Here is a 24,756-nt window from a genome sequence, read left to right on the forward strand (position 1 = left end):
TGTCACAAAAGAAAATAAATTTAGCTGCTTTTACTAAAATGTAATTTTAAGAAAAAAAATTATATAATTATTGGTTGGCATTTATCATTATTATTGGATGGTAAGTGTTGGGGTGGGCAAAAGATGCAATTCATTATGGGGTAATGTTAATTTTCGAGTAGTAATACTTACATTTTTAGAGTAGAAAATCAATTATTGCAGAGTCGCTGTGAGGTGTTTGTGCACCTGACCCTCTTTTTTATTATTATTGCCAAATTATTTCATAAAAGATCATGGTAAGATGGTTGTATCTAACAATAAACAATCATAATGCCATAAAACAGTAAATAAAAAAATCATGCGTTCATCATAGTATGAGATAATATACAAGAAAAACATTTTTAAGAAAAAAAAATTTAAAAAAATATTCAAGAGATAATTTTAGGTTTTCAAAAAAAAAAAATGCTTTAAGGAAAAGACTTGATCACATTAGTGGAGTTAAAAATATTAAAAATTAAAATCAACAGTATTGGCTATACTACAATAACAAAATAAAAAGGCAGCCGTTTCTGCAACAAGACCACAACATGGACATTGTTCTTTATTATCAAGATACTAACAAATACATTAATTAAACCGGTCACTTATATCTTTTAAGTTTTTGTGCTTGTTTTGACTTTGTAGGTCACATGATCAACATAGCGGATGATGATATACAATTTGCATTCATACGTCATACATACACATTTAGTCTGTAGAGTATGTACTCTTTTAGCGCTCGTTAAGTTAGTACTTATTGAAATTAAGTGCCCAATTAAAGGGTATGCGGTTTCGAACACATCCCGACAAAGTCTCGTTTTGACATCTCGCGTGGTTCTGTGTGATTTGAACAACTTCAAGTTACGCCTCCTACTTCAAGTTACGCCCACTTCAAGTTACGCCCCCGTCTTGCAGTCTGCAGACAGACCGAGACAGGGGTAGCTGCAGCCTGGAGCAATGGGCGTGCCGAAATGTAGGGGCGTGCCAAAAGGTAGGGGCGTGGCAAAAGGTTTCTCATTGGTGAAAGGAGTTTTACTGTGCTGGCCAATCAGCAGTAAATATACATTTACGTAATTTCCTTAGACAAGGTGGCGGCGATAAGACGTGAGGTAATTATTCATCGTTTATGTGTTTATCTATACTTTATATACCACAGATATGTATATTAAGATAAGTTTGTTACAATACGATCATAATTTTTCCTTTGCGTTATATCTTGCAGCTTTAGTAATTAGTTTATTGTTGTTGACAGACACATGTACATTTTTTAGAGTTTGTTTCTACCTTTCTGCCAGGTGTCCAACTAATGCAGAGTATATTCAAGCTGTCAACACACTGGTTGTGAAGAACCCTTTCCAGAGAAATATAGAAAGAAATGACTGTGTAAGTTAAATTGTTTTTAAACCATTGATTTATCTCTATCAACATAATCACACACGATATTGTAGTAACAAGATGTTGTAATCTTTATTTGCTGGAAAATGACAATCAGTCAAGTTTGTGTTTTGAGCACATCTGACACATCCCTAAACCTGAAATGTAAAGCAGAACGTGCTCCACTTGCAGGTTATTGTAGAATATGTAAGCACACTGTCATATGCATCATTTATTTTTGCACTGTTAATCAATTTTACATTTTCACTTAGTGCAGGTTAATGTAAGGAGGATTCTGTACTACAGATATTTAAATCCTTTTTGTATGTACTCCACTTCTTCACTGCCTGACCATCATCTTAATGTTTATGCAGTTCAATGTTTTAATTATTTTTTATATCTAAAACACCTTGTTCAGTAAGTATTTAGATGTTTTTTTATATCTGTCACGGTCTAAGCATGATCTGTTTCTGTTGTTCTGATGAAGGAAGCTTGTGTTGGGGAGGATTCAGTGTCTGTTGAGGCACATGTGAATGTGCTACAAAGTGAGTATCAGAAAACACATCAAGACCCCTCGACAGTCAAAGACCACACGGCAGGAACATACTCCTGGAGACGCTGAGAAAGCACGGAAGGAATATCTGAGGAGGATGTACTCAAAAAATACACATACTTAAAGAGACCTGCTGGAGTGAGTATATTAAAGAAAAAAACTCATCAACTGTAAAATATCTTGTTTCAAATATTTTCAGATAATATTTTATTCTTCTGTACCTTTTTAGCCCATCTGTTAAAAATGTAAAGCAATAGTTTTAGAAAACAATGTAAGATTTATCAGTGTATACAAGAACATGAAATGCATCGTATTGTGAACCTTATACATTACCTTCTGATTGTTTCTGCAGTTCTGCAGTGTATGTAGCTACACCGTCTGAGCCAAAGAGGATGCAACAGAATCTGATGAATCTGAAAAGTGTTTTCTTTTTTTCTTGTTATTATTATTATTGTTGTTATTATTCTTTTTATTTATTTATTTTATGAAAGGGGGACCTGGCTACACCTTTCCTAGCATACACCTGATGGATACTGACTGTAAAATGTCAATCATAGGAGGAGGGCTCAGTGTGGTGACAGAAGATGGAACAGATGTGTGTCAGTGCACCAGCCTTGATGAAGCCTTCATAACAGCCTTCTGGATGTATTCTGTTTTCAACATTGCATATCCACCACACCTGAGAAAGACACTGACTTTCCGGTTGCACTATATTTTACAGTACGTGTACTAACATGTACTTCTACTGTACTTACAGTGTATTTATCTAAGAAAGTTCTGGTAATACAAGGTAACTACATGGGGTAGGGTTAGGTTTAGGGGTAGGTTCAGGGTTAGTACCTAGTTATTACATAGTTATTGTAATTACTATAATAAGTACATAGTATGTACATGAGGAACAGGACTGTAAAATAAAGTGCTACCGACTTTCCTTCAGAGGCACATTGTCAACATTAGAAGATGGAGACAAACACTGTCAGTAACGTTACTCTGAATGATTTGCCTCTTGTATTAGATCCTCATGCTTTGACTGTACCATCCCCCAAAGTGCACTCGAAGGACATTCACTCTTTTGAAGTTAATCCAACATGTTGGAGTGGTACATGCACATTAACAATATAGCTTGCTCTATTCTTTTAATATTCAATCTGTTTTCTTTTCATTTATTAAATTATTTAAAAGCCCTTGCTACGTGTACTGTGTTAACTTAACTGAGACTTGTTATAGCTCTTATATGTCATTGCTCTTTTTGTTGTTTTTGATTGCTTCCACTTTGTCCTCATTTGTAAGTCAATTTGAATAAAAGCGTCTGCTAAATGAATAAATGTAAATATTAGTATAACCTGTGGTATAGATGAGTGCAGTCAACTTTTTTCTGATTCCATCCTTTTAGAAACCATGCAATAAGGAAGCATATGTACTTTTGGTACTCAGTGAAGAGTCAGCAGTACAGTTGTATTATAATATAATGGAGAAGGGTCTGGCTGCAGACGCGCACGCTCAGAAACTTGTGCTTCTTGTTTTATTGGATATTTTATTCTACCTATTGGTTACTTCTTGTTTGAATCTCTCAACATTTGTTTCTCTCTTGTGTAGGTATGGTTGACTGGAAGTCTGTCAGTCCAGATGTGAGGAAGACACACAGAGTGGAGCTGGAGCTCAGCAGATGTGAGATGGATGTAGATACTGTGGTCTTGGAAAGAAGAGCATCTTCAAAGCTTTCTATTCAGACAAAGAGTTTGCTGGATTCTGTTCTATGGACTGCTACTACAGAATGAATTAATGAATGAGTGGTTTATCTATCTATCTATCTATCTATCTATCTATCTATCTATCTATCTATCTATCTATCTATCTATCTATCTATCTATCTATCTATCTATCTATCTATCTATCTATCTTTTTACTTGAATTGGTGACTGAAACTGAAAGCTAAATAAATGTTTTAGTGGATAAAGCTGTGTCTGTTTGCTTAATTGGTTAATGTCACTTAAAACAAGGTTACTAAACTCTTCTGACTAATTTTTACATTTGATAATATAATGGTTTTGTCATATTTATTTTTTTCTATCAGGCAAAACCTAGTTTTCTAGTGTAACACTTTAGAATAAAGTTTCATTTGTTGACTGATGTATTAATTAACATTAACTATGAGCAATACATTTGATACAGTATTTATTAAACTTTGTTAGTTAATAAAAATACAGCTGCACATTCTTTGTTCTTGTTAGTTCACTAATGTTAACAAATACAGCTGACTTTAAATGACTTTAACTTAAGAACAGCAAGTGCGACTAACCGTGTTAAGAGACGTTTGTATTCTCAAAATTAATTGTAATCTGTTTTTGATTATTGATAAACTAAGACCTAAACGTGCGGTGGTGATTATGTCAGTAAGCCGTTTTGAAGGTAGCCTACTTTCGAAAGTAATTTAAAATAATTCTTCACATCAATAACGCTGTTTTTACATTGGATTAATTTCAGTTGGTTTTATAGGATTATGTGTTTAATTTATCGCTTTCTATTAATCTAGTATAGGCCAATAGCGATTAAGAATATGGCTCGCCTTTAGACGGAACAGCCAGTTTTCGCTAAACCTTTTGCCACGCCCCCTATACCTTTCTTTCCACCAATGAGAAACCTTTCGACACGCCCACCTTTTGCCACGCCCATTGCTCCAGGCTGCAGTTACCCCTACTTGGACAGACCCTCCTCCCCTTCTCTTATCTTCAGCTGGGATGTTCCTGTGACAGCGCAGCATGTGTCCGCCAGCAGATGTCGCTGTTTTACTGTTATAAATGTTTTATTATTATTATTATTATTTTTTTTATTGTTGTTAGCATAACCGTTGCAAATAAACATACATTTTATATTTAAATACGTTTTAAAAATATGCCACACTGTAAAACCCGACCAGTAAACTTAACTTAAACCGTTTGAGTAAACAGATTGCCTTGATTTAAACCATGTAAGTTTTAAAACTTTGCGATTAAGTAATGAAATGATTAATTGAGTGATAATTGTGAATTAGTGATGAACACCTGATAACCTGACTGACCTTATTTCTGTCAGACGTCTACAGAAGATCTTATTGAGAATGATATAAGGTTTAGATGTTGATTTATTGTTTCATTTGAAGTAACCATGTTTAGAGATCAGTGTTTGCTTTAGTTGGGCTCTTGACCCTTGACTTCAGTCTTTGTGATTTCTCTGGCTGTTAAAACCACATATTTCTGAAACATGTTTGTTGTTACTCAGAAGCCCATAAGAAAAGTCATTGGCATTTTGTACTTAACCCTTTGATGATGATCATTAATTATTGAGCTGATCGGAAAAGTAATCTCTGATGAAGTAAGTGTTCTGTAATTAGTTTAATAACATTCTAAGAAGCAGTGATTCTGTGATAAGATAGGTGTATGTGCATAAAGTGTTCAGTAACTTTATTTAAACGGATTATGAAGAAATCTCTGGTTCTTTGAACGGTTTCCATTATACTGAGTTAAACTAATCATGCATCACGTATTTAGTCAGTTTTTGAATTTCGAAACAACTCCATAATTGACAGTTGTCATCACCAGAAAGCTACATAACAACCAATACCTATTAATATTTTCTCTGGGTTTTTGAGTTATACTAAACATATTTTAGAAAACCATGGTTATAAAAGCCAGAGAAAACACAGACACTGAAGTCAAGGGTCAAGAGCACAACTAAAGCAAACACTGATCTCTAACATGGTTAGGCTACTTCAAATGAAACAATAAATCAACATCTAAACCTTAGTTCATTCTCAATAAGATCTTCTGTAGACGTCTAACAGAAATAAAGTCAGTCAGGTTATCAGGTGTTCATCACTAATTCACAATTATCACTCAATTAATCATTTCATTACTTAATCGCAAAGTTTTAAAACTTACATGGTTTAAATCAAGGCAATCTGTTTACTCAAACGGTTTGAGTTAAGTTTACTGGTCGGGTTTTACAGTGTAGCATATTTTTAAAACGTATTTAAATATAAAATATATGTTTATTTGCAACGGTTATGCTAACAACAATAAAAAATAAAAATAAAAACATTTATAACAGTAAAACAGCGACATCTGCTGACGGACACATGCTGCGCTGTCACAGGAACATCCCAGCTGAAGATAATGAGGAAATGATGTCGCTCCTTTAGCAAAGTGCATTCCTAACGACTACTTAATGTCACGCACATGACCTACTCACTCCAAAGTCCCCACTCCAAGGGGATAGGGATGATCACTTCCATTTGGAATTTGCCCAGGAACCATTAAATTAAATATTGTATTATATTTTACCAGTAACGTGTTTCTCCTAATGCAGATGAAACTGCTGTAGTTCCCCTTCTGACTGAATATGCAAACACAAGCAGTTTTCTTCAGCTCCTTCATTGTGATATTTTAGCTCAAATGCTGGCAATGTGTGGAAACATTAATAATCACTCTACTTCTTTGAATATTAACCCTTTCACGCATAGTGGTCACTACAGTGGACAGCTATTAAAAAAGCATTTTCTTGAATTTGCACAGGTTTTTATGGCAAAGTTGCACATCAATCTCTTCATTGGACCCTGGTGCATCATCCTTTAAATTACAACCAAGTGGAAAGCCTTTGTGTTTCGATTTTTTCCCCCTCCAAACCAAGATGGCCAAGGGTCAGTCAGACATGCCAAGTTGCTCCAGAATATCCACACTACCTTCTATCCTACACTGTAAAACCTGACAAGTAACTTAACTCAAACCGTTTGAGTAAACAGATTGCCTTGATTTAAACCATGTAAGTTTTAAAACTTTGCATTCAAGTAATTAAGTGATTAACTAAGTGCTGATTGAGAATTAGTGATGAACAGCTGCTGTTAACAAACAGAATCACTGAAGAAAAGAGAAACACAAGAACTACTACAACTGACTTCAGACACAGTCTTAGATGAAATCAACTGAAATAAAATACATGAAATCTCTCAAGATCTGATTAAACAACCCCACAAACAGCATCACCAGCTCCACTTATTAATAACCAGACTGACTTTATTTCTGTCAGACGTCTACAGAAGATCTTATTGAGAATGAACTAAGGTTTAGATGTTGATTTATTGTTTCATTTGAAGTAACCATGTTAGAGATCAGTGTTTGCTTTAGTTGGGATCTTGACCCTTGACTTCTGTCTTTGTGTTTTCTCTGGCTGTTATAACTGTGTGTTTCTAAAACATTTGTTGTAACTCAAAATCCCAGAAGAAATGCCATCAGGTGTTAACCTGTACCTAGGTGTAGGTTGTTATACTTCATGATAATCATCAATTATTGAACTGTACGGAGTCTAATCTCTGATGAAATAGGTGCTGTAAAATTAGATTGATTATTTAGTTAAAGTGATTCTATGATAATCAGTTAATATGAATGACTTCTCAAACAGTGTGGTCTTCTACGGTGTCAAACAGTCACACAAAGACATCAATAATCAGCGTATGAACCTCAACAATGATGACCATAAAAAAAAATTGCTGCAGAGCATGCTGGGAGCCATGGATGAGTTTTGTACTACAATAGTACCCAGAATGCATTGCAGCATGTTTTTTTCGTCACCATTGTAGAGGTTAATATTCTGATTATTAATGTCTGTGTTTGACCAATTACTGGCATAGAAGAAAAATGTATGTGTACAAAATGTTTATGAAGTCATTTTTATATTAACTGAATCTTGTTGATAGTTTTACTAGCTCCACTTCTACTAATTGCACATTTATTTCATCAGAGATTAGACCCTGTAAGGATCAATAATTGTGAATAATAATGAATAACTATCCTCACCAACATAAAGTATAACAACCTGTTTCTACAAACCTAGAAACACACGGTTATAACAGCCAGAGAAAACACTAAGACAGAAATCAAGGGTCAAGAGCACAACTAAAGCCAACACTGATCTCTAACATGGTTACTTCAAATGAACAATAAATCAACATCTAAACCTTAGTTAATTCTCAGTAAGATCTTCTGTAGACGTCTGACAGAAATAAAGTCAGTCTGGTTATTAATAAGTGGAGCTCGTGATGCTGTTGGTGGGGTTGTTTAATCAGATCTTGAGAGATTTCATGTATTTTATTTCAGTTGATTTCATCTAAGGCTGTGTCTGAAGTCAGTTGTAGTAGTTCTTGTGTTTCTCTTTTCTTCAGTGATTCTGTTTGTTAACAGCAGCTGTTCATCACTAATGCTCAATCAGCCCTTAGTTAATCACTTAATTACTTAATTGCAATGTACATCTTTCAGTGAACTCAACTGAATTAAATTCAGAGTACTCATAACTGTTCGTTTTTTCATCTTAAATGGTTTAAGGCAATCGGTTTCCTCAAACGGTTTGAGTTAACATAACTTGTCAGGTTTGAGTAAGGCTGTGTCTGAAGTCAGCTGTAGTTCCTTTCTCTCTTTTCTTCAGTGATTCTGTTTGTTAACAGCAGGTGTTCATCACTAAAGCTCAATTATCACTCAATTAATCACTTAATTACTTAATTGCAATGTACATCTTCTTTCAGTGAACTCAACTGAATTAAGTTCAGAGTACTTATAACTGTTAGTTTTTTCAACTTAAATGGTTTAAGGCAATCGGTTGCATCAAATGGTTTGAGTTAACATAACTTAAGGATTTCTATTTACTCAAACCGTTTGAGTTAAGTTAACTTGTCGGGTTTTACAGTGTAGTAGACTCTTGTAGGTAAAAAAAATATTGCAGCATAAAGCAATATCTAAAATCAAGTTTTGATTTTAGATTGAGAGAAAACTCTGATTAATCACATGTCCACTGTAGTGGACGTCATGCATGCAATGGCTATATTTCAGCTACAATTCATAATTATAATGTAATAATTACTTGTAGTTAATTACTTGTTAGATCAAAAGTAATCTGATTAGGTAATGCATGTTACTTGTAACACATTACTTTACTTGTAACATCAAAAAAGTAATCTGAATGGGTTATGCATGTTACTTGTAATGCGTTGCCCCCAACACTGATCATTTCAGATGAGATTGAAAAAACGTATTGCTAGGTTTTCTCAGAGGAGGGATATGATAGAAATGTGCATGTCCATCTTGAACATAATCATAATTATCAGCTAATAAGGGTAAATCTCCATACTCTGGTGCACTGGAGGGAGCATCTGAGTGGTTTCCACAGTTGTACCTTGACAGGCTGTAGAAATTTATGATGGAATCACGTCCTCATGTTCTGATATCAGATACGCGAAGTGCAACTTGTATGAAGTTGTATGAAGCCATTGCAATATTTTGCATTTATATTTTTTGCATATATTTTATAGTTTTCACATTATTTGATATAATTGCATTGATTAGTTTGTTAAATTCACATACTTTATCTGTTTGATTATTGTCTTATATTTAATACAGTATATCTTCAGTTTAAACCAACCGCATGCTGTCCACTCAAGTGGACATCTGAAGATCTCTTTGAAAAATTTGTAAAAAAATAAAATAAAAATCAATTCTTGTTATTCATGCCCTAAGAGCAATAAAAACACATAGGAAAAAAAATCCTGAGGTTATCATAATTCATGCATGAAAGGGTTAAAGCAAATTCATCATGTGACACACAACAGCTTATGTTTTATTTTTTTTCCTTTTTATGCGAAACATTCCCAAATGCATTATCTATATCATGAAATATCTGGATTCTCATCTTTATAGATTGTTATTTGATGTGAGGTGGGTGAGATGGTCAAGGTAACCCAATAGTGTGATCTATTAGCCATACATAAAAACCTGTCTGTTTACTTAAATAATTGATATGGGTGTCATGACACATTTTTAATATGACTGAATTTATATTTAATGTGAATTTAACATTGAGAGTTAATGTGAATAAAAACATAAGTTCAAAATCCACTTGGCTCAAAAGTCTCAAAGTCACTTTGAACGGGCAAGACATCTGTGCAAGTGCACCAAGGGAAAAGCTGATTTAAACGCAAATAATGCTCACATCAAATGTTGATTTAATTTAGTTCATATAAGTTAATTTACATACATGCTCTCTGAACATAAACTGTTCCTGATGGGGTATATTTTGTTATAATCGCCAGCTGATTACACATATATAGAATAGATAAGGCCTACTGAAGAAATAATTAACCCTTTCATCCTGGATATAAATAAATATATAGTTATTGTAATAAATGTTGTTCTACTCATCAGAATCAGTCAGATTGAATCTCCTGTACCTGGTTCGTTCCCTGTTGATGATCTGTAGTTGAAAAAATCCAATGTCTGTATCTGTTTGTGCCAAAACTTGCCAAACATGCCTCAGACAGAGACACAAATGAAAGTACATTTACCACGGGCCTTTTTAACAGCTGAACCCAGATTTCTGAAGAATTATTAAATACATTGATGATAGTCTAAATTATAATCATTATTAAGTCTTTTAAAATCAGTTTGATGGTGAAGAGAGTTTCTCTAGAGCACCACTAGTGACAAACATGGGAAAGTAATCATCATTCATCAGCCATGAATACAACCATGTGCTAAAACAATCTTAATAAGCATCGAATATAAACTGAAGAATGAACTAGGCTACTGGTCATGGACAAGCTAAAAAACGCTGTTTTTTTTTTTCCAACCCATCATTTGGGTTGAGACTGCTGGATAGGAGTTTGGGTTGTTTAAACCCAATCTTGCATTGGAAATTGGTCTCGATTTTAACCTAGTGGCGCTGGGTTGGGAACGCGGACGTGAAGGAGAACACCGTCACGTTAAGATCGTACGTCTGGCAGAGCGAGCAGCCGCCATTTTCTCAGCATGAAAGAAGCGAGAAGCGAAATGGTGACACACAAATTGTGATTTTCTCGTTTGGTGAGTCTGCTTGTTAACATCAGGTGTCTTCAATAATGGTCAATCATAACTCAATTAACTTCTTAATTATCTCATTAACTTCAACTCTGCTTCAGTGTTACTTTTAACACTGCTTCAGTGTTTATATGTGTCCACACTCAGAGTGTTAAATTAACACTGGGGATTTTGCTGTGACTATGCTATGATAGCAATTTACTGCACAGAAGTTACCAAGGCCACTTGTCTAAATGTCAGGATAGGAGGCTATTGTGACATGATATCACTTATACATTATAAGTATATATTAGTGTAAAAAGCAGGAACTACAGTGACAACACCTGCTTCTTGTAAATGAATTACAGTTGATGTGGAAATATACTGTTAACAACTGTGAAACCTTATTTGACCCATAATGCATTGCGAATTACAGCTGCATCTTGTAAAATGTTTATACAGTAAAATTCTGTAGAAATTTGCTGTAGAAACTACAGCAATTTTTTACAGTGCAGAGTTTGTATGGGTCTGGAAAACGTGGAGAATAAATTATGACCATTTTTATTATTTGGTGAACTAACCCTTTGAAGAGCAGCCATCTATGTACATGAACATTTGTAAGGTATGTGAATGTCATGTCTGTTTTAATGTTTCAGTAAAGAAGCTTTCTGAAAGCAGTATATTTATTCAAACAATATCACATGCCTCACACTAGTGCTGCCATTATAGCCTAGAGCGCTGTGGTACACAGAGACATTAAACAACCTCACAAAGTGTTGAAACTTTAAAACAGATTATTTACCTATCCTTACGGATGTGAATATACCTCTATGTGAAAATGGATAGTTCAATTAAATGTTTTATTTTTTTAAATGTGTTTCTCTTTTTAGGCCGCTGATGAAGAGCAGGCTGTGACTGGGATGAATGCTGGTCAAAGAAGAGAACGTCCTTTCCCCTAAACTGATGCAGCAGTGGTTTTAAAGGAGGACGCTGCCCTGGATGATGTAGAAGATGTCACATGTGCTGATGGGGCTTCTTCATGACTACATCAATTATGCTAAAGAGATCATGAAAATTGACTGTGATGCTTGATCTGTATTCATGGACTATGAAACAAACTGTAAGTGTATAATTGTAAAAACAATGTTAAAAGTTTTTTTCTGTGTTGTTTAGTAGAAGAGTTTACACTCTGTCATTCATACACATGCTCACATTCTTACACACACATACACAAACGTCTGTTAAATGTTATAATATCTATGTTTTATTTGTGTGGTTTATTTGTGTACTGTCATGTTAGAATATTTACCTCTTGATAATTATTATTTGTGTGTAAAAGGGATATTTAAAATGAACAATATTTGTAGGTTTAATGCCTAGCTCAATTTGGATTAATTTTAGCCTAGCAATGTAGTGTTTCCCACATCCTTACACTCAATTGGTGGCCGCACTCCGGCACTCATTTTCTTCCAGCAGGACGCGCTAAGAGCGGGAGAGAGGTAGAGTTTTCTCCAGTAACGGCTGCAAAGCAGCGCTGAGTACACAAATGCTGTCTCATCAAGCATTACATGCGAAATGAAATCGAACTCTTTCCAAATACAGTAGTTTTCCTTCTGAAATACAGTGATAAAAAACACCATAGTCATTTTAAACCATAAAAAAGCAACCCAGCAGGAGGGGTTAAACATAATAACCCAACTGGTTGGGTTAAAATAACCCAGCGTTGGGTTTGTCCCTTTTTGACCCAGTGCTGGGTTGCCAAAGTAACCCAAATTGGGTTGTTTTCAACCCAGCAGTTTTTAGAGTGCATTTACACATTTATTTTGATGATTGCACTGCTCAGTTCTCATGTCTCATTCTGAATCTTATCAGGAAGGATGTGGTTTTAACAGAAAACCCACATCCATGATGCATTTAAGCCTCATCAGTGGGTCTTTATTAGCCAGCACTAAGCACTTGCACATTATGTCTAGTTCCATCTATGCCCATATCAATTTGTTTTTTTATATATTAGACTTTATTACTCATGTAACAAATTTCAATGATTGAGACTAACAGACAAAAGATGTTAAACTAATTTTAACAATGAACAGAACTGAATAATGGTGTTGTTTGCAAATAAGATTTTTTTTATTATATGAAAGCATGTTTATTTCATATGAATAAAGAAAGATGCATAAAATTATAAAACAATTTGACATATGACATCACATCGAGAGAGACTAGAGTCTGTTAAAACAGACAGAGCCATATGTCTATTTTCATTTAACATTTTACTCTAATACTGCTTACAGATTGTAAGGCATTATTCTCTGAAAAGCAAAAAAACAAAAAAAAAACAGAAGATGTTTTACTTTTTTTAACATAAGTGTGGATACTTTGTAACTTGAATGTGCAGGTCAATTTAGGAAATCTACATCTGAAGGATCTGTGTTTGTCTCTACTTGTCCCAACGATCTTGTTCTGGTTCTGAATTCATAAACCAGAATGACCACCCCGGCCATGCCCACCAGAGCAGAGAGGACCAATTGGATCACAGCCTCAAGATTACCACAACAGCGACTGCCTTATGAGAGAAAGAGAGAAAAAAAAACAATGTTAGAAAAACAGGTGAATTATCTCATAGGTCTTCAACCCAACTCCTGGGAACCCACTGTCCTGCAAAATTTTCCTGACTTTTTAGGTGATCCTGAAGACCTTCCCACTTGGCAAAGTTATGTCCAGTTGACGTCTTGTGGACGTCTTTTTATGTCTTTGATGACGTTGAAAAGACGTCCACTGAGGAGCCAGAATGAAAGTTTTTATGACGTCTTTTTTGACGTCTTTTGTACGTCCGATTTAGACGTTCACAGAACCTCCTTACAATGTTAAAAACTAGTTCAAAAGTGGTCAGTGGAAATATTTCAACATCATTTAAGGTTCATTTAGACATCATTTATACTGTTTCGGGACCAAATCAACACTCTCAGGATGCATTAGATTTAGACTCGTGTTATTTCAATGTAATTTCCAAACACTGTGTTTGTCCTAAAATCAAGAAAATAAAATAATCTTTATGAAATAATGAAATAACTGATGATTGAGCATGTGGTAAAATCAACTGCAAAACAAAGACATTAAATCTCTGAAGATCTCAGCAGAGGAGGATCAAACATCTCCACAAACATGGAATCATTAGATTTACTTTATTTCTGTCAGATATCTAGAGAAGCTCTTATTGAGAATTAACAGAGGTTTAAATGTTGATATTTGATTCATTTGAAGTCACCATTGTGGTGGACAGTGTTTGGTTTAGTTGGGATCTTGGTCCTCATTCTTATTGTGTTAGCTTGTCTCTGGCTTTTATAACTGTGTGTTTTGTGAAACACTCTTGTTGTAGCAAAGAAAGACACATTTAAGAGAGGTCAGGTGTTATCAGCTTTTTGTTGGTGATGATAAAGTCATCACATTACAAGTATCTGAGGTCATGAAATAAGTGTTTTGTTTGTATATATCTCCTAAACCTTTCGACTCTACAGTACAGGCACCAAGAGCAAAATACTTATTTTGAAGTTGGACAAAATGCATGCGTTTGAAATATTTTGAGCAAAAGCATCATGTACTCACACACAGACATCAAGATTTAGCATATGCATCACAACAATCAAAAGAGCTTCATAGCACAAACTCATCCTTATTTTCCAGACTTTTTTGTTTTAATTGTCACCATTGATGTGATGCATATCCACAATCTTGATGTCTTTATGTGACTACATGATGTGTGTTTTTTTTTTTAAATAAGTACATTATTTCCACAAGGTGTCCATGAAAATAAATACATAGTTACAACAAAACATTAATAAAGTATTGTGCTATAGTTTAATCACCATTAAAAGCAAGATGATAACGCTTGGTGTTAATGATTTCTGCCACAATAAGAGTGTTTTATAACACACAGTTACAACAGACAAAGACAAGCTAACACAAGGAGTATGAGGACCAAGATCCCAACTAAACCAAACACTGTCCACCACAACGGTGACGTCAAATGATGTTGATGTAAATGATGTAAATTGTTCATCCTCTGTTATGTTATGTTATGAGTTATGTTAACTCAAACCGTTTGAGGAAACCGATTGCCTTAAACCATTTAAGTTGAAAAAACTAACAGTTATGAGTACTCTGAACTTAATTCAGTTGAGTTCACTGAAAGAAGATGTACATTGCAATTAAGTGATTAACTGAGTGATAATTGTTAATTAGTGATGAACAGCTGCTGTTAACAAACAGAATCACTGAAGAAAAGAGAAACACAAGAACTACTACAACTGACTTCAGACACAGCCTTAGATGAAATGAACTGAAATAAAATACATGAAATCTAAGGTTTAGATGTTGATTTATTGTTTAATTTGAAGTAACCATGTTAGAGATCAGTGTTGGCTTTAGTTGGCTCTTGACCCTTGATTGCTGTCTTAATCTTTTCTCTGGCTGTTATAAATGTGTGTTTCTTAAACATATTTGTTGTAACTCAAAAGCTCAGAAGAAATATCATCAGGTGTTAACTTGTACCTTGGTGTAGGTTGTTATACTTTATACTGGTGATGATAATCATCGATTATTGCTCTATACGGAGTCTAATCTCTGATGAAGTAGGTGTTGTGTGATTTGAAGAAGTGGTTCTAGTAAAAATGACACTAAGAGCCAGTGGTTCTGTGATAAGAAAATATAAAAATGACTCAAACATTTTGTACACATACATTTTTCTTCTCTGCCAGTAGTTGGTCAAACACAGACATTAATAATCAGAATATGAACCTCTACAATGGTGACGAAAAAACATGCTGCAATGCATGCTGGGTACTATTGTAGTACAAAACTCATCCATGGCTCCCAGCATGCTTTTTTTTTATGGTCACCATTGTTGAGGTTCATATTCTGATTATTGATGTCTGTGTGTGACTGTTTGACAACATAGAAGGCTACACTGTTTGTAAAGTCATTCAGATTAACTGATTATCACAGAATCACTGGCTTTCAGAATCACTTATACTATATTCAATCAAGACACCAGATTGTCTATGGAATTGCCCCACTTTATAGAAACAGCCTTTGTGCACAGAAGCGTTTTTGGCTACGTGTGTTTTTTTTAACCTTTAGTTATATAGTAACAAAATTATTGTGCTAAATGACAATGTTATGGAGCAGTGTTGTAAGTACAACTTCACCACTGATTTCTAGTCCTATTCTCTTTTGGAAGAACAAACAAAGTTTTGCTTTCACAACCAAACAGAGTCTCTCCACAACATGGTGAGATTAATAGTTATGCCTTTTTTCTTTGCCTGAACATTTGGGCAGCGTTATGCAAATCTTCCCACATTGTGACGTAGACATGTGGGGCGTGTTGGAATGAGTTGTTTTAGGGAGGCGTGGTTGACTTAACTTTTTAAAAGAATATCACTTTGGTTTTGAGACTTTAGTCTTTGCAACTTAGTCTTTGCAACTTTACATATCTTCTTTATTCACCCAGAGCTTGTAACACTCCAAAGAGAATACCTTTATATATATCTATTTATTTATATATATCATATAATACCTTTAATAAAAGGTCTGATGAAAACATTTGGCACTCTGAAGGTTACAGTATGACGTCTGTTCACTGTAAGTTTAAGTGCACATAATATGAGCCCTTTTGTATCACATTGGCTGAATTATTCACTAACAGCTAATAAACAATCATTGTCAAAAGTCTTGGTTACTCACCACTGACAGTAACAATGAATCTCTTGTATAAGGTCAGTTTGTTGCTGCTGATCTTCACTTTATATTCTCCAGTGTCTGTGGTTCTGGTGTTTGTGATGATCAGAGATCCAGTCTGATCCAGCTTCAGTCTGTCTCTGAATCTCTCATCAGTTTTATCATATAATGATGAGCTCTTGGTCTCTATATCATGTTTAGCTATGAGTTTTCCTTCTTCTCCAAACCTCCACACTATCAGCTCATCTCCGGTTAGTTGAGGAACATCAAGAGTGACAGAATCTCCCTCCTTCACTAACACACTCTTCAATTCAGTTTCACCCTCAGCAATAACAGATGGAGACTCTACAAGAAACAGATTCATAGACAGAGATTAAACTTAAAACACTGTTACTGGCACTATATGAAGTTTTACAATCAGTTACATATTATTACATACATTAACAATAAAGTTAATGAACAGCACAGACCAATAATAAGATTGATGGCAGGAAGCAGAAACACTCTGACGCGCTCACACACTCAATGATGCAAACAAACTGATGGACTTATATTGTCACATCTTATTTTGTCCATTTTGATGAAAACAGACTTCAGAAAGAAGCATTAACATTCAGTGATTACTTGAGTTAAACAAAGCTGCTGTCTGTCTTCACTGTAGACGAAGGTTTGCCAAAACAAGGCATATGTAGATTAATAAAAGTATTCTGTTAGAGATGAACAAGTTGTTTTAATGAGTCTTATTTCATGTAACAGCACAGGAACATTTCACTATGAATCACTGCACTTATCTGTTCAACAGACAAAATTACTATTTGTAATTCTATAAAATAACTGATCCTGCTTTGAATTATTTGAAAGTTGAACATTAAATTATTTGTGCCTTTTGTTCTTGAAGGTTTTTACAAAGCTTTTTAAATAGTGTTCATATCGACATCGGAATTATATTGTATCGACCGAAATGAAGAAATATACCGTGATATAAATTTTGGCCATATCTTCCAGCCTTACCTGGGGCCCAATCACAGCTGTGACGATATTCAGAACAACAGCATGATACACAATATTGTGAAACTACAATTCTGTAATACTTCTATATATATTTGCTGGCTGCACTTTAAATATCAATTTAGTAAAACAAGAAACTTCAAAACATCTTATTCAAAAGTAATATCCTCACCATAGACAGTTAGACTGAATTTCTGATTTGAGGTTCCAGTTTTGTGGATAATTTCTGCTTTATAAGGTCCAGAGTGATTGGTTCTGACATTTGTGATGGTGAGAGATCCAGTCTGAGGATCCAGCTGCAGTCTGCCTTTGAATCCCTTAACATCTTTATAAGAGATTACACTTCCATCAATCTGAGCGATGGTGGAACCTTTCTCTCCAAACCTCCACAGTATCTGAATAATTCCCTGTATTTGAGTGAGATCAGTGTTCAGAGTGACAGAATCTCCCTCCATCACTGTCTTCACTTCATCTGCATCAGCATCAAACACTCCTGCAGAACAAACAGAAACAGTTTCTCAGAGACTAAACTCAATAACTCTGCTGATAATGTTAGCAAACAGATAGCAACTGAGATTAGTCTTGTCTAATATAAACACAAACTGACTCATTACAGGGTATGGTGGGTAGGGATATGAATATGAAAAAAAAAACATAAAGTAGTACAGTGTAATTAGGAACTGTTTTACAGTGGGAGCAAACTTGGATTGGATTACACAAGTCTTGCATTCGCTATAAAATAGAAGCACAAAACTGTAAAATAAGAACTCATCCATCAGGATCTTATTACTTGCTTCTTATTTTTACATTTACACATGCAAGTAACTTGTTTGTTTGTGTATTTGAGTGATTATTGTTCTGTATGCAGGATTTTGCTTTCCTGTTTATGATTGTGATAATTACATAGAAACATTTAAAACAGCGATGAAGATTCAACTAATTAAATATGTTGACAATGTCATTAGTGTCATCAATATTTATTACAGATATATTGACAGTTGTCAGTAATGTGAGAGAGAAACAGTTCATAATTTACATTCATAATTTAAATTAAACTTAAATTTTTCATGCTGCTAAGTACGTTTAAAAAGTGACAACCATATAAAAATGTGGGACTGAAACTTAAATGGCCATGTCTGACAATAAGCAGGAAAAAAAAAATAATAATCTGTATAAGATTAGTCCTATTTGCAAATATATATATATATATATATACCCTTACGAGAAAGAAGTTTATTCAAGTGTGCTATTAGTATACTTCTTTTAAACTAAAAATAGTTAATAATTTTAGTTTACTTTTTATGTACTTCACAGAAATGCTCTTTATGTACTTCTCAGAAATATAGTTAAAATTACGTTTAAGTATACTTGACTTATACTTACAAAAAGTCTAAATATATTTGAGCTATACTCCTAGAATCTGTGTTTTCATTGTTTTATGGTAGAGGGTGCTAGTATGCATCTTCTGTACAAAATGTAAAAAAATACACAAGTGAAGAAGAAAAAGAAACACCACCCAGCAGGCACAGTACATCAATGTGACGTCAGGAAGACGTTGGACTCCAACTAATCCAACGTCAGTCAGACGTCATATTTTGGTTGAAAATTAAAGTTGGATTGACGTCTAAACCCAACTTTGTTTGACGTCAAACTCTGACATCAGACAGACGTTGAATTTTGGTTGGAATAAGCACCACACTGCAACAATGGGTGAAATGCATGGCAGCACATTAAATATCTCAAGATCTCAGCAGAGGAGGATTAAACAACTCCACAAACAGCATTACCAGCTTCACGTATTACTAACCAGACTGACTTTATTTCTGTCAGACGTCTACAAAAGCTCTTATTGAAAATTAACAGGGGTTTAATTTCCATAACAGCATAACAGTTAAACACCATAACAGTGATTAGTGTTTCCATTAGTTAAGCTCTTAACACTTATTATATGTTTTGGCTATTGTGGCTGCTGTGACAGTTTGTTTGTCGAGCACATTTGCAGCATCAAAGAAAGCTAAAGTGACATGAGATCAACTGATGGCTGTTACCTGTTAATGGTTTTATAATCATCATGAAATAACCTGATTTGCTGATGTTTTTTAATCTAACAATTATGTTGTTCCATTAGTACATTCATATTACAAACCCTGTGTTTCTGCCACATGAGATCCAGCGGTATTATAACAATCAGTTAAAATCTTTTAACAAACAAGAGCTCAAGAAACTTAACCTACGGTGACACACACAGACATCAACAATCAGCGTTTGAATCTCAACAATGGTGACATGCTTCATGCAGCAAGGCATGCTGGGAGCCATGCGTTTTATACTATGGTTTTTTATGTGGGTTTTTTTTTTGGGGGGGGGGGGGGGGGTTGCATCTATCAACTTTTTTTTGTAACTTACCCACATTAAAGTGTTTAAAAAAAGAATGCATGAAGCTAGAATGAAATGTTTTTGTTTACAAGCAGATACACTGTTCTTTATTTGTATGTTTTGCATGCTCAGATATTCATGTAACAAAATTTATACAAGTTCAAACCTAAATAGGGACATAGTAGTCTTAAAGTATGATACAAATTTCACTTAAAGAAAACTTATGAGTATACTTGCAGTATAAGTGTACAAAGTATTTAATTAGTAAACTATCAGCAAATCAAGTTCACTTTTATTATAATTGCAGTACAAACTACAAACATAGAGGTAAACTAGTTGTGTACTCAAAGTTTGCTACTGTTATACTTAAAGCACATTTAAAAGTATATTTTATATACTAGAAAAAGTGATAAGAAAGTGATTAGTGAGTAGATTTAGTCCCAAGGAGTATTGAAACAGTAAGATAAATCGCAGATAAATCCAGATCAGTGCATCCCTAAATTTAAGACTGTCTGAAATTAAGAAATATTTTTTTTCTATGTAACAAAATTACTTTTATTCAGTAGTATTATTGTTTAATATTTAATATTTTTAGTTAATAATTAAAATAAAGCATTAATATTTTATAGTCATATTAAATGGGTCAAAATCAGTGGCAATGTAGTCTGTGAAAACTCAAGTGGAAATAGATTTTTTAAGTCCTATTCACTTTAAGGTTACTTAAAAAGGTATTAGTTGGTGCGTGTAAAGATTAAACACAAGTGTGAACACCCAAATCTGTTTTCTGTTCATGGATCTAGAATTTAAGGATGTGCTTCTTTTACATTCATTCAGACACTTTTATACTAAGCTACTTATATATGATAAGTGCAACATAAAGAGGCAGTGATATGAGAAATGCCACAATACAAGGTTTTAATTAAAAAGAAGAAAATTTTTTTTTTAAAGAGGCCATCTTTGCCCAAGAAGCCCTCTGAATAAACTTTTGCAAAATGTATAAATATATTTATTAAACCCGACAAGTTAACTTAACTCAAACGGTTTGAGTAAACAGATATCCTTAAGTTATGTTAACTCAAACCATTTGAGGAAACCGATTGCCTTAAACCATTTAAGTTGAAAAAACTAACAGTTATAAGTACTCTGAACTTAATTCAGTTGAGTTCACTGAAAGAAGATATACATTGCAATTAAGTGATTAAGTGATTAATTGAGTGATAATTGAGTTTAGTAATGAACACCTGCTGTTAACAAACAGAATCACTGAAGAAAAGAGAGAAAGGAAATACAGCTGACATCAGACACAGCCTTACTCAAACCTGACAAGTTATGTTAACTCAAACCGTTTGAGGAAACCGATTGCCTTAAACCATTTAAGTTGAAAAAACTAACAGTTATGAGTACTCTGAATTTAATTCAGTTGAGTTCACTGAAAGAAGATGTACATTGCAATTAAGTAATTAAGTGATTAACTAAGTGCTGATTGAGAATTAGTGATGAACAGCTGCTGTTAACAAACAGAATCACTGAAGAAAAGAGAAACACAAGAACTACTACAACTGACTTCAGACACAGTCTTCGATGAAATCAACTGAAATAAAATACATGAAATCTCTCAAGATCTGATTAAACAACCCCACAAACAGCATCACCAGCTCCACTTATTAATAACCAGACTGACTTTATTTCTGTCAGACGTCTACAGAAGATCTTATTGAGAATGAACTAAGGTTTAGATGTTGATTTATTGTTTCATTTGAAGTAACCATGTTAGAGATTAGTGTTTGCTTTAGTTGTGCTCTTGACCCTTGATTTCTGTCTTAGTCTTTTCTCTGGCTGTTATGACCGTGTGTTTCTAAAACACATTTGTTGTAACTCAAAAGCCCAGAAGAAATGCCATCAGGTGTTAACCTGTACCTAGGTGTAGGTTGTTATACTTTATATTGGTGATGATAATTATTCATTATTATTGAGCCGTATGGAGTCTAATCTTTGATGAAGTAGGTGTAGTGTAATTTGTAGAAGTGGACCTAGTAAAAATGACACTAAGAGCCAATGGTTCTGTGATAATCAGTTAATATAAAAATGACTTTCTAAACATTTTGTACACATACATTTTTCTTCTATGCCAGTAGTTGGTCAAACACAGACATTAATAATCAGAATATGAACCTCTACAATGGTGACGGAAAAAAAAACATGCTGCAATGCATGCTGGGTACTATTGTATTACAAAACTCATCCATGGCTCCCAGCATGCTCTGCAGCATTTTTTTTTATGGTCACCATTGTTGAGGTTCATATGCTGATTATTGATGTCTGTGTGTGACTAATTGACATCATAGAAGTCCAAACTGCTTGGAAAGTCTTTGTATTATCTGATTATCACAGAACAACTGGCTCTCATAATTACTTTTACTATAGAGAAAAGACTAAGACAGAAATCAAGGGTCAAGAGCACAACTAAAGCAAACAGTGATCTCTAACATGGTTACTTCAATTGAAACAATAAATCAACACCTAAACCTTAGTTCATTCTCAATAAGATCTTCTGTAGACGTCTGACAGAAATAAAGTCAGTCTGGTTATTAATAAGTGGAGCTCGTGATGCTGTTTGTGGGGTTGTTTAATCAGATCTTGAGAGATTTCATGTATTTTATTTCAGTTGATTTCATCTAAGGCTGTGTCTGAAGTCAGTTGTAGTAGTTCTTGTGTTTCTCTTTTCTTCAGTGATTCTGTTTGTTAACAGCAGCTGTTCATCACTAATTCACAATCAGCATAATTAAGTTAATCACTTAATTACTTGAATGCAAAGTTTTAAAACTTACATGGTTTAAATCAAGGCAATCTGTTTACTCAAATGGTTTGAGTTAAGTTACTTGTCGGGTTTTACAGTGCAATTTCTTTTGTCTGTTTTCTTAATTGCAGAATATTTATCACGTGCATCCAGTCCTTTGTTATTAGTGTAAAAACTTTTCAAAATTACTTTCACAAAATAAAAAAGTAAGTAAGTTAAATTTTCACTTATTTTTCACCAAATCTTGAAGTGTTCCTGTAGCTCAGTGGTAGAACATTGCATTAGCAAGTGCAAGTTTGGGGGGTTTGATTCCCCGGGAACACATGATAGATGAAAATTGTTAGCCTGAATGCACTGTAAGACACTTTGGATAAAAGCATTAATTTAATATTATTTAATTAAAATTTACTCAATAAAATGTACTTATTCGGTTTTTTTTTTTACTTAACTTAGTTAAGTAGATTTACTTAATTTCCAAATGTGTTAAATTTACTTGAAAAATGCTTGTGCAAAAACTTGCGAAATAAAAATTAAGTAAATTTACTTATTGCTTTTTTCAGTGTAGGTGCACATGGCAGTCATCAGGGTGCAAGTATTAATGGCCCTTGTGGATGATAAGCCATGCTTTTGAAATGTTTCTTATTATGTGTTTTTTTATAGCACCATAAGTATAGTTTGTCTGGAATCTTCACTGAAAGTTAAGGTTTGATCATAATATATGTGGAATCATATTCAGCATTTCAGTTTATATGAAACATTGCAGGATGTCACTAGGCATTTCTTTGATTTGTTTCCTAAAAAGAAAATAATTAAAGCCTGAGATCTTTATTTAACCAAAATCTGTAATTACAGTTATTTAATTTTAGTTATATAATTCATGTACATATCATTTATATCATTTCATATAATTTAGTTATATAATAATACTCATACACATATGATTAAATAATAACCCAATTTGAAGCAAAAACAACGTTCTGGCAAGCTTTGTGAAATTATAACACGTAAACTTTTCAGAAGACAGTCAGCTTCCCTCAGAAACACATTCATATAAACCCCCAAATCAACATTGAGGATATTCTTCCAATAGTTTGTGCATCATGAACAGTGAGTGATCTGCCTGATACAGTATTTTACTCTGTGCGTCCGTCTTCAGCATCTCTGGCTGGATAATGTGTGTTAATAGACTTCATATTATCACATAAATGACATTGTGCAAGTTTAGAACAGAGAGTTGCAATAAGACAAAAAACGCGGTATAATATCGCGGTGTAGTTTGAAACCAGTAATAGACCCATGCCTAGATGTCACAGGACAATTTCGAATGAATGTGAAGATATTTTTTGCAGGCCAAAATCTTATTTATCTGAAGCATTTATCTTGAGTGTCTTTTCATTTCTATAATTTATGGTTGCAGTTAAACAAGTGATGTTTTAAAGTGTTTGTTTTATCATCCATACCCCAACACTATACTGTATGTCTTAATTTTATAATATATTATTGTGAAAATGTGGACAGTTTTATTTTATTTTATAAATTAATAAATAATATAAATGTTTAAAAAGTGACAGTAAAGAATTACAACGGGTTTAGGGAGGGGCTTATTGTCCCAATAAGGTGGCATCAATTTAATAATTTGAAAAAATTTACTCTCAGTAATTATTGCATACTGTTTTATAATGTACTACAGTTCTGAGGTGCAGATAATTGCCACTATTTGCAATAGGTATTATAAATAGCAGAATATCCCGCTATTTTAACCTCTGTAGCTGTTTGCGCTTAGTATAAATAGCCACTGCCTTTTTTGATTAGGCCTACTGCCAGACTAATGCCGGTGATGCAATGTTGTCAAATATTGCTATTGAAATAAACAAAAACCTATAAAAAAGTAAGATAAACCAAAATTATTTCAAATATTTTGGAAATTGGATAAGATAAAGTTATTGCTGTCCCTAATCCGCAACTTCCTACTTTATTAACTTTCTAAAGTGTCAAATTAAGGGGAAAAACGAGTCAAAAAACGTTCCCTGATAGCACACGTA

At 33.9% G+C, this 24,756-nt stretch overlaps 1 protein-coding gene and 1 long non-coding RNA gene across 5 annotated transcripts in view; one reads left to right on the forward strand and one right to left on the reverse strand.

Annotated features, from left to right (window-relative positions):
- Window positions 1-24,756, reverse strand: part of LOC132160252 (uncharacterized) — an 849,275-nt gene that overhangs the window by 803,228 nt on the left and 21,291 nt on the right. For all 4 annotated transcript variants that reach the window (XM_059569989.1, XM_059569988.1, XM_059569991.1 and 1 more), the window contains 2 exons: window positions 17,714-18,034; window positions 16,540-16,878 (listed from right to left, as the gene is read on the reverse strand). In XM_059569989.1, coding sequence (XP_059425972.1) covers window positions 16,540-16,878; window positions 17,714-18,034 — 660 coding nt within the window. The remainder of the gene's footprint in view (window positions 1-16,539; window positions 16,879-17,713; window positions 18,035-24,756) is intronic.
- LOC132159080 (uncharacterized) lies at window positions 1,843-3,958 on the forward strand. The gene is made up of 3 exons (XR_009437772.1): window positions 1,843-2,548; window positions 2,863-2,920; window positions 3,542-3,958. It is a non-coding gene; the product is annotated as an uncharacterized LOC132159080 (long non-coding RNA).

This window comes from Carassius carassius, chromosome 16 (assembly GCF_963082965.1).
Source record: "Carassius carassius chromosome 16, fCarCar2.1, whole genome shotgun sequence".
NCBI lineage: Eukaryota > Metazoa > Chordata > Actinopteri > Cypriniformes > Cyprinidae > Carassius > Carassius carassius.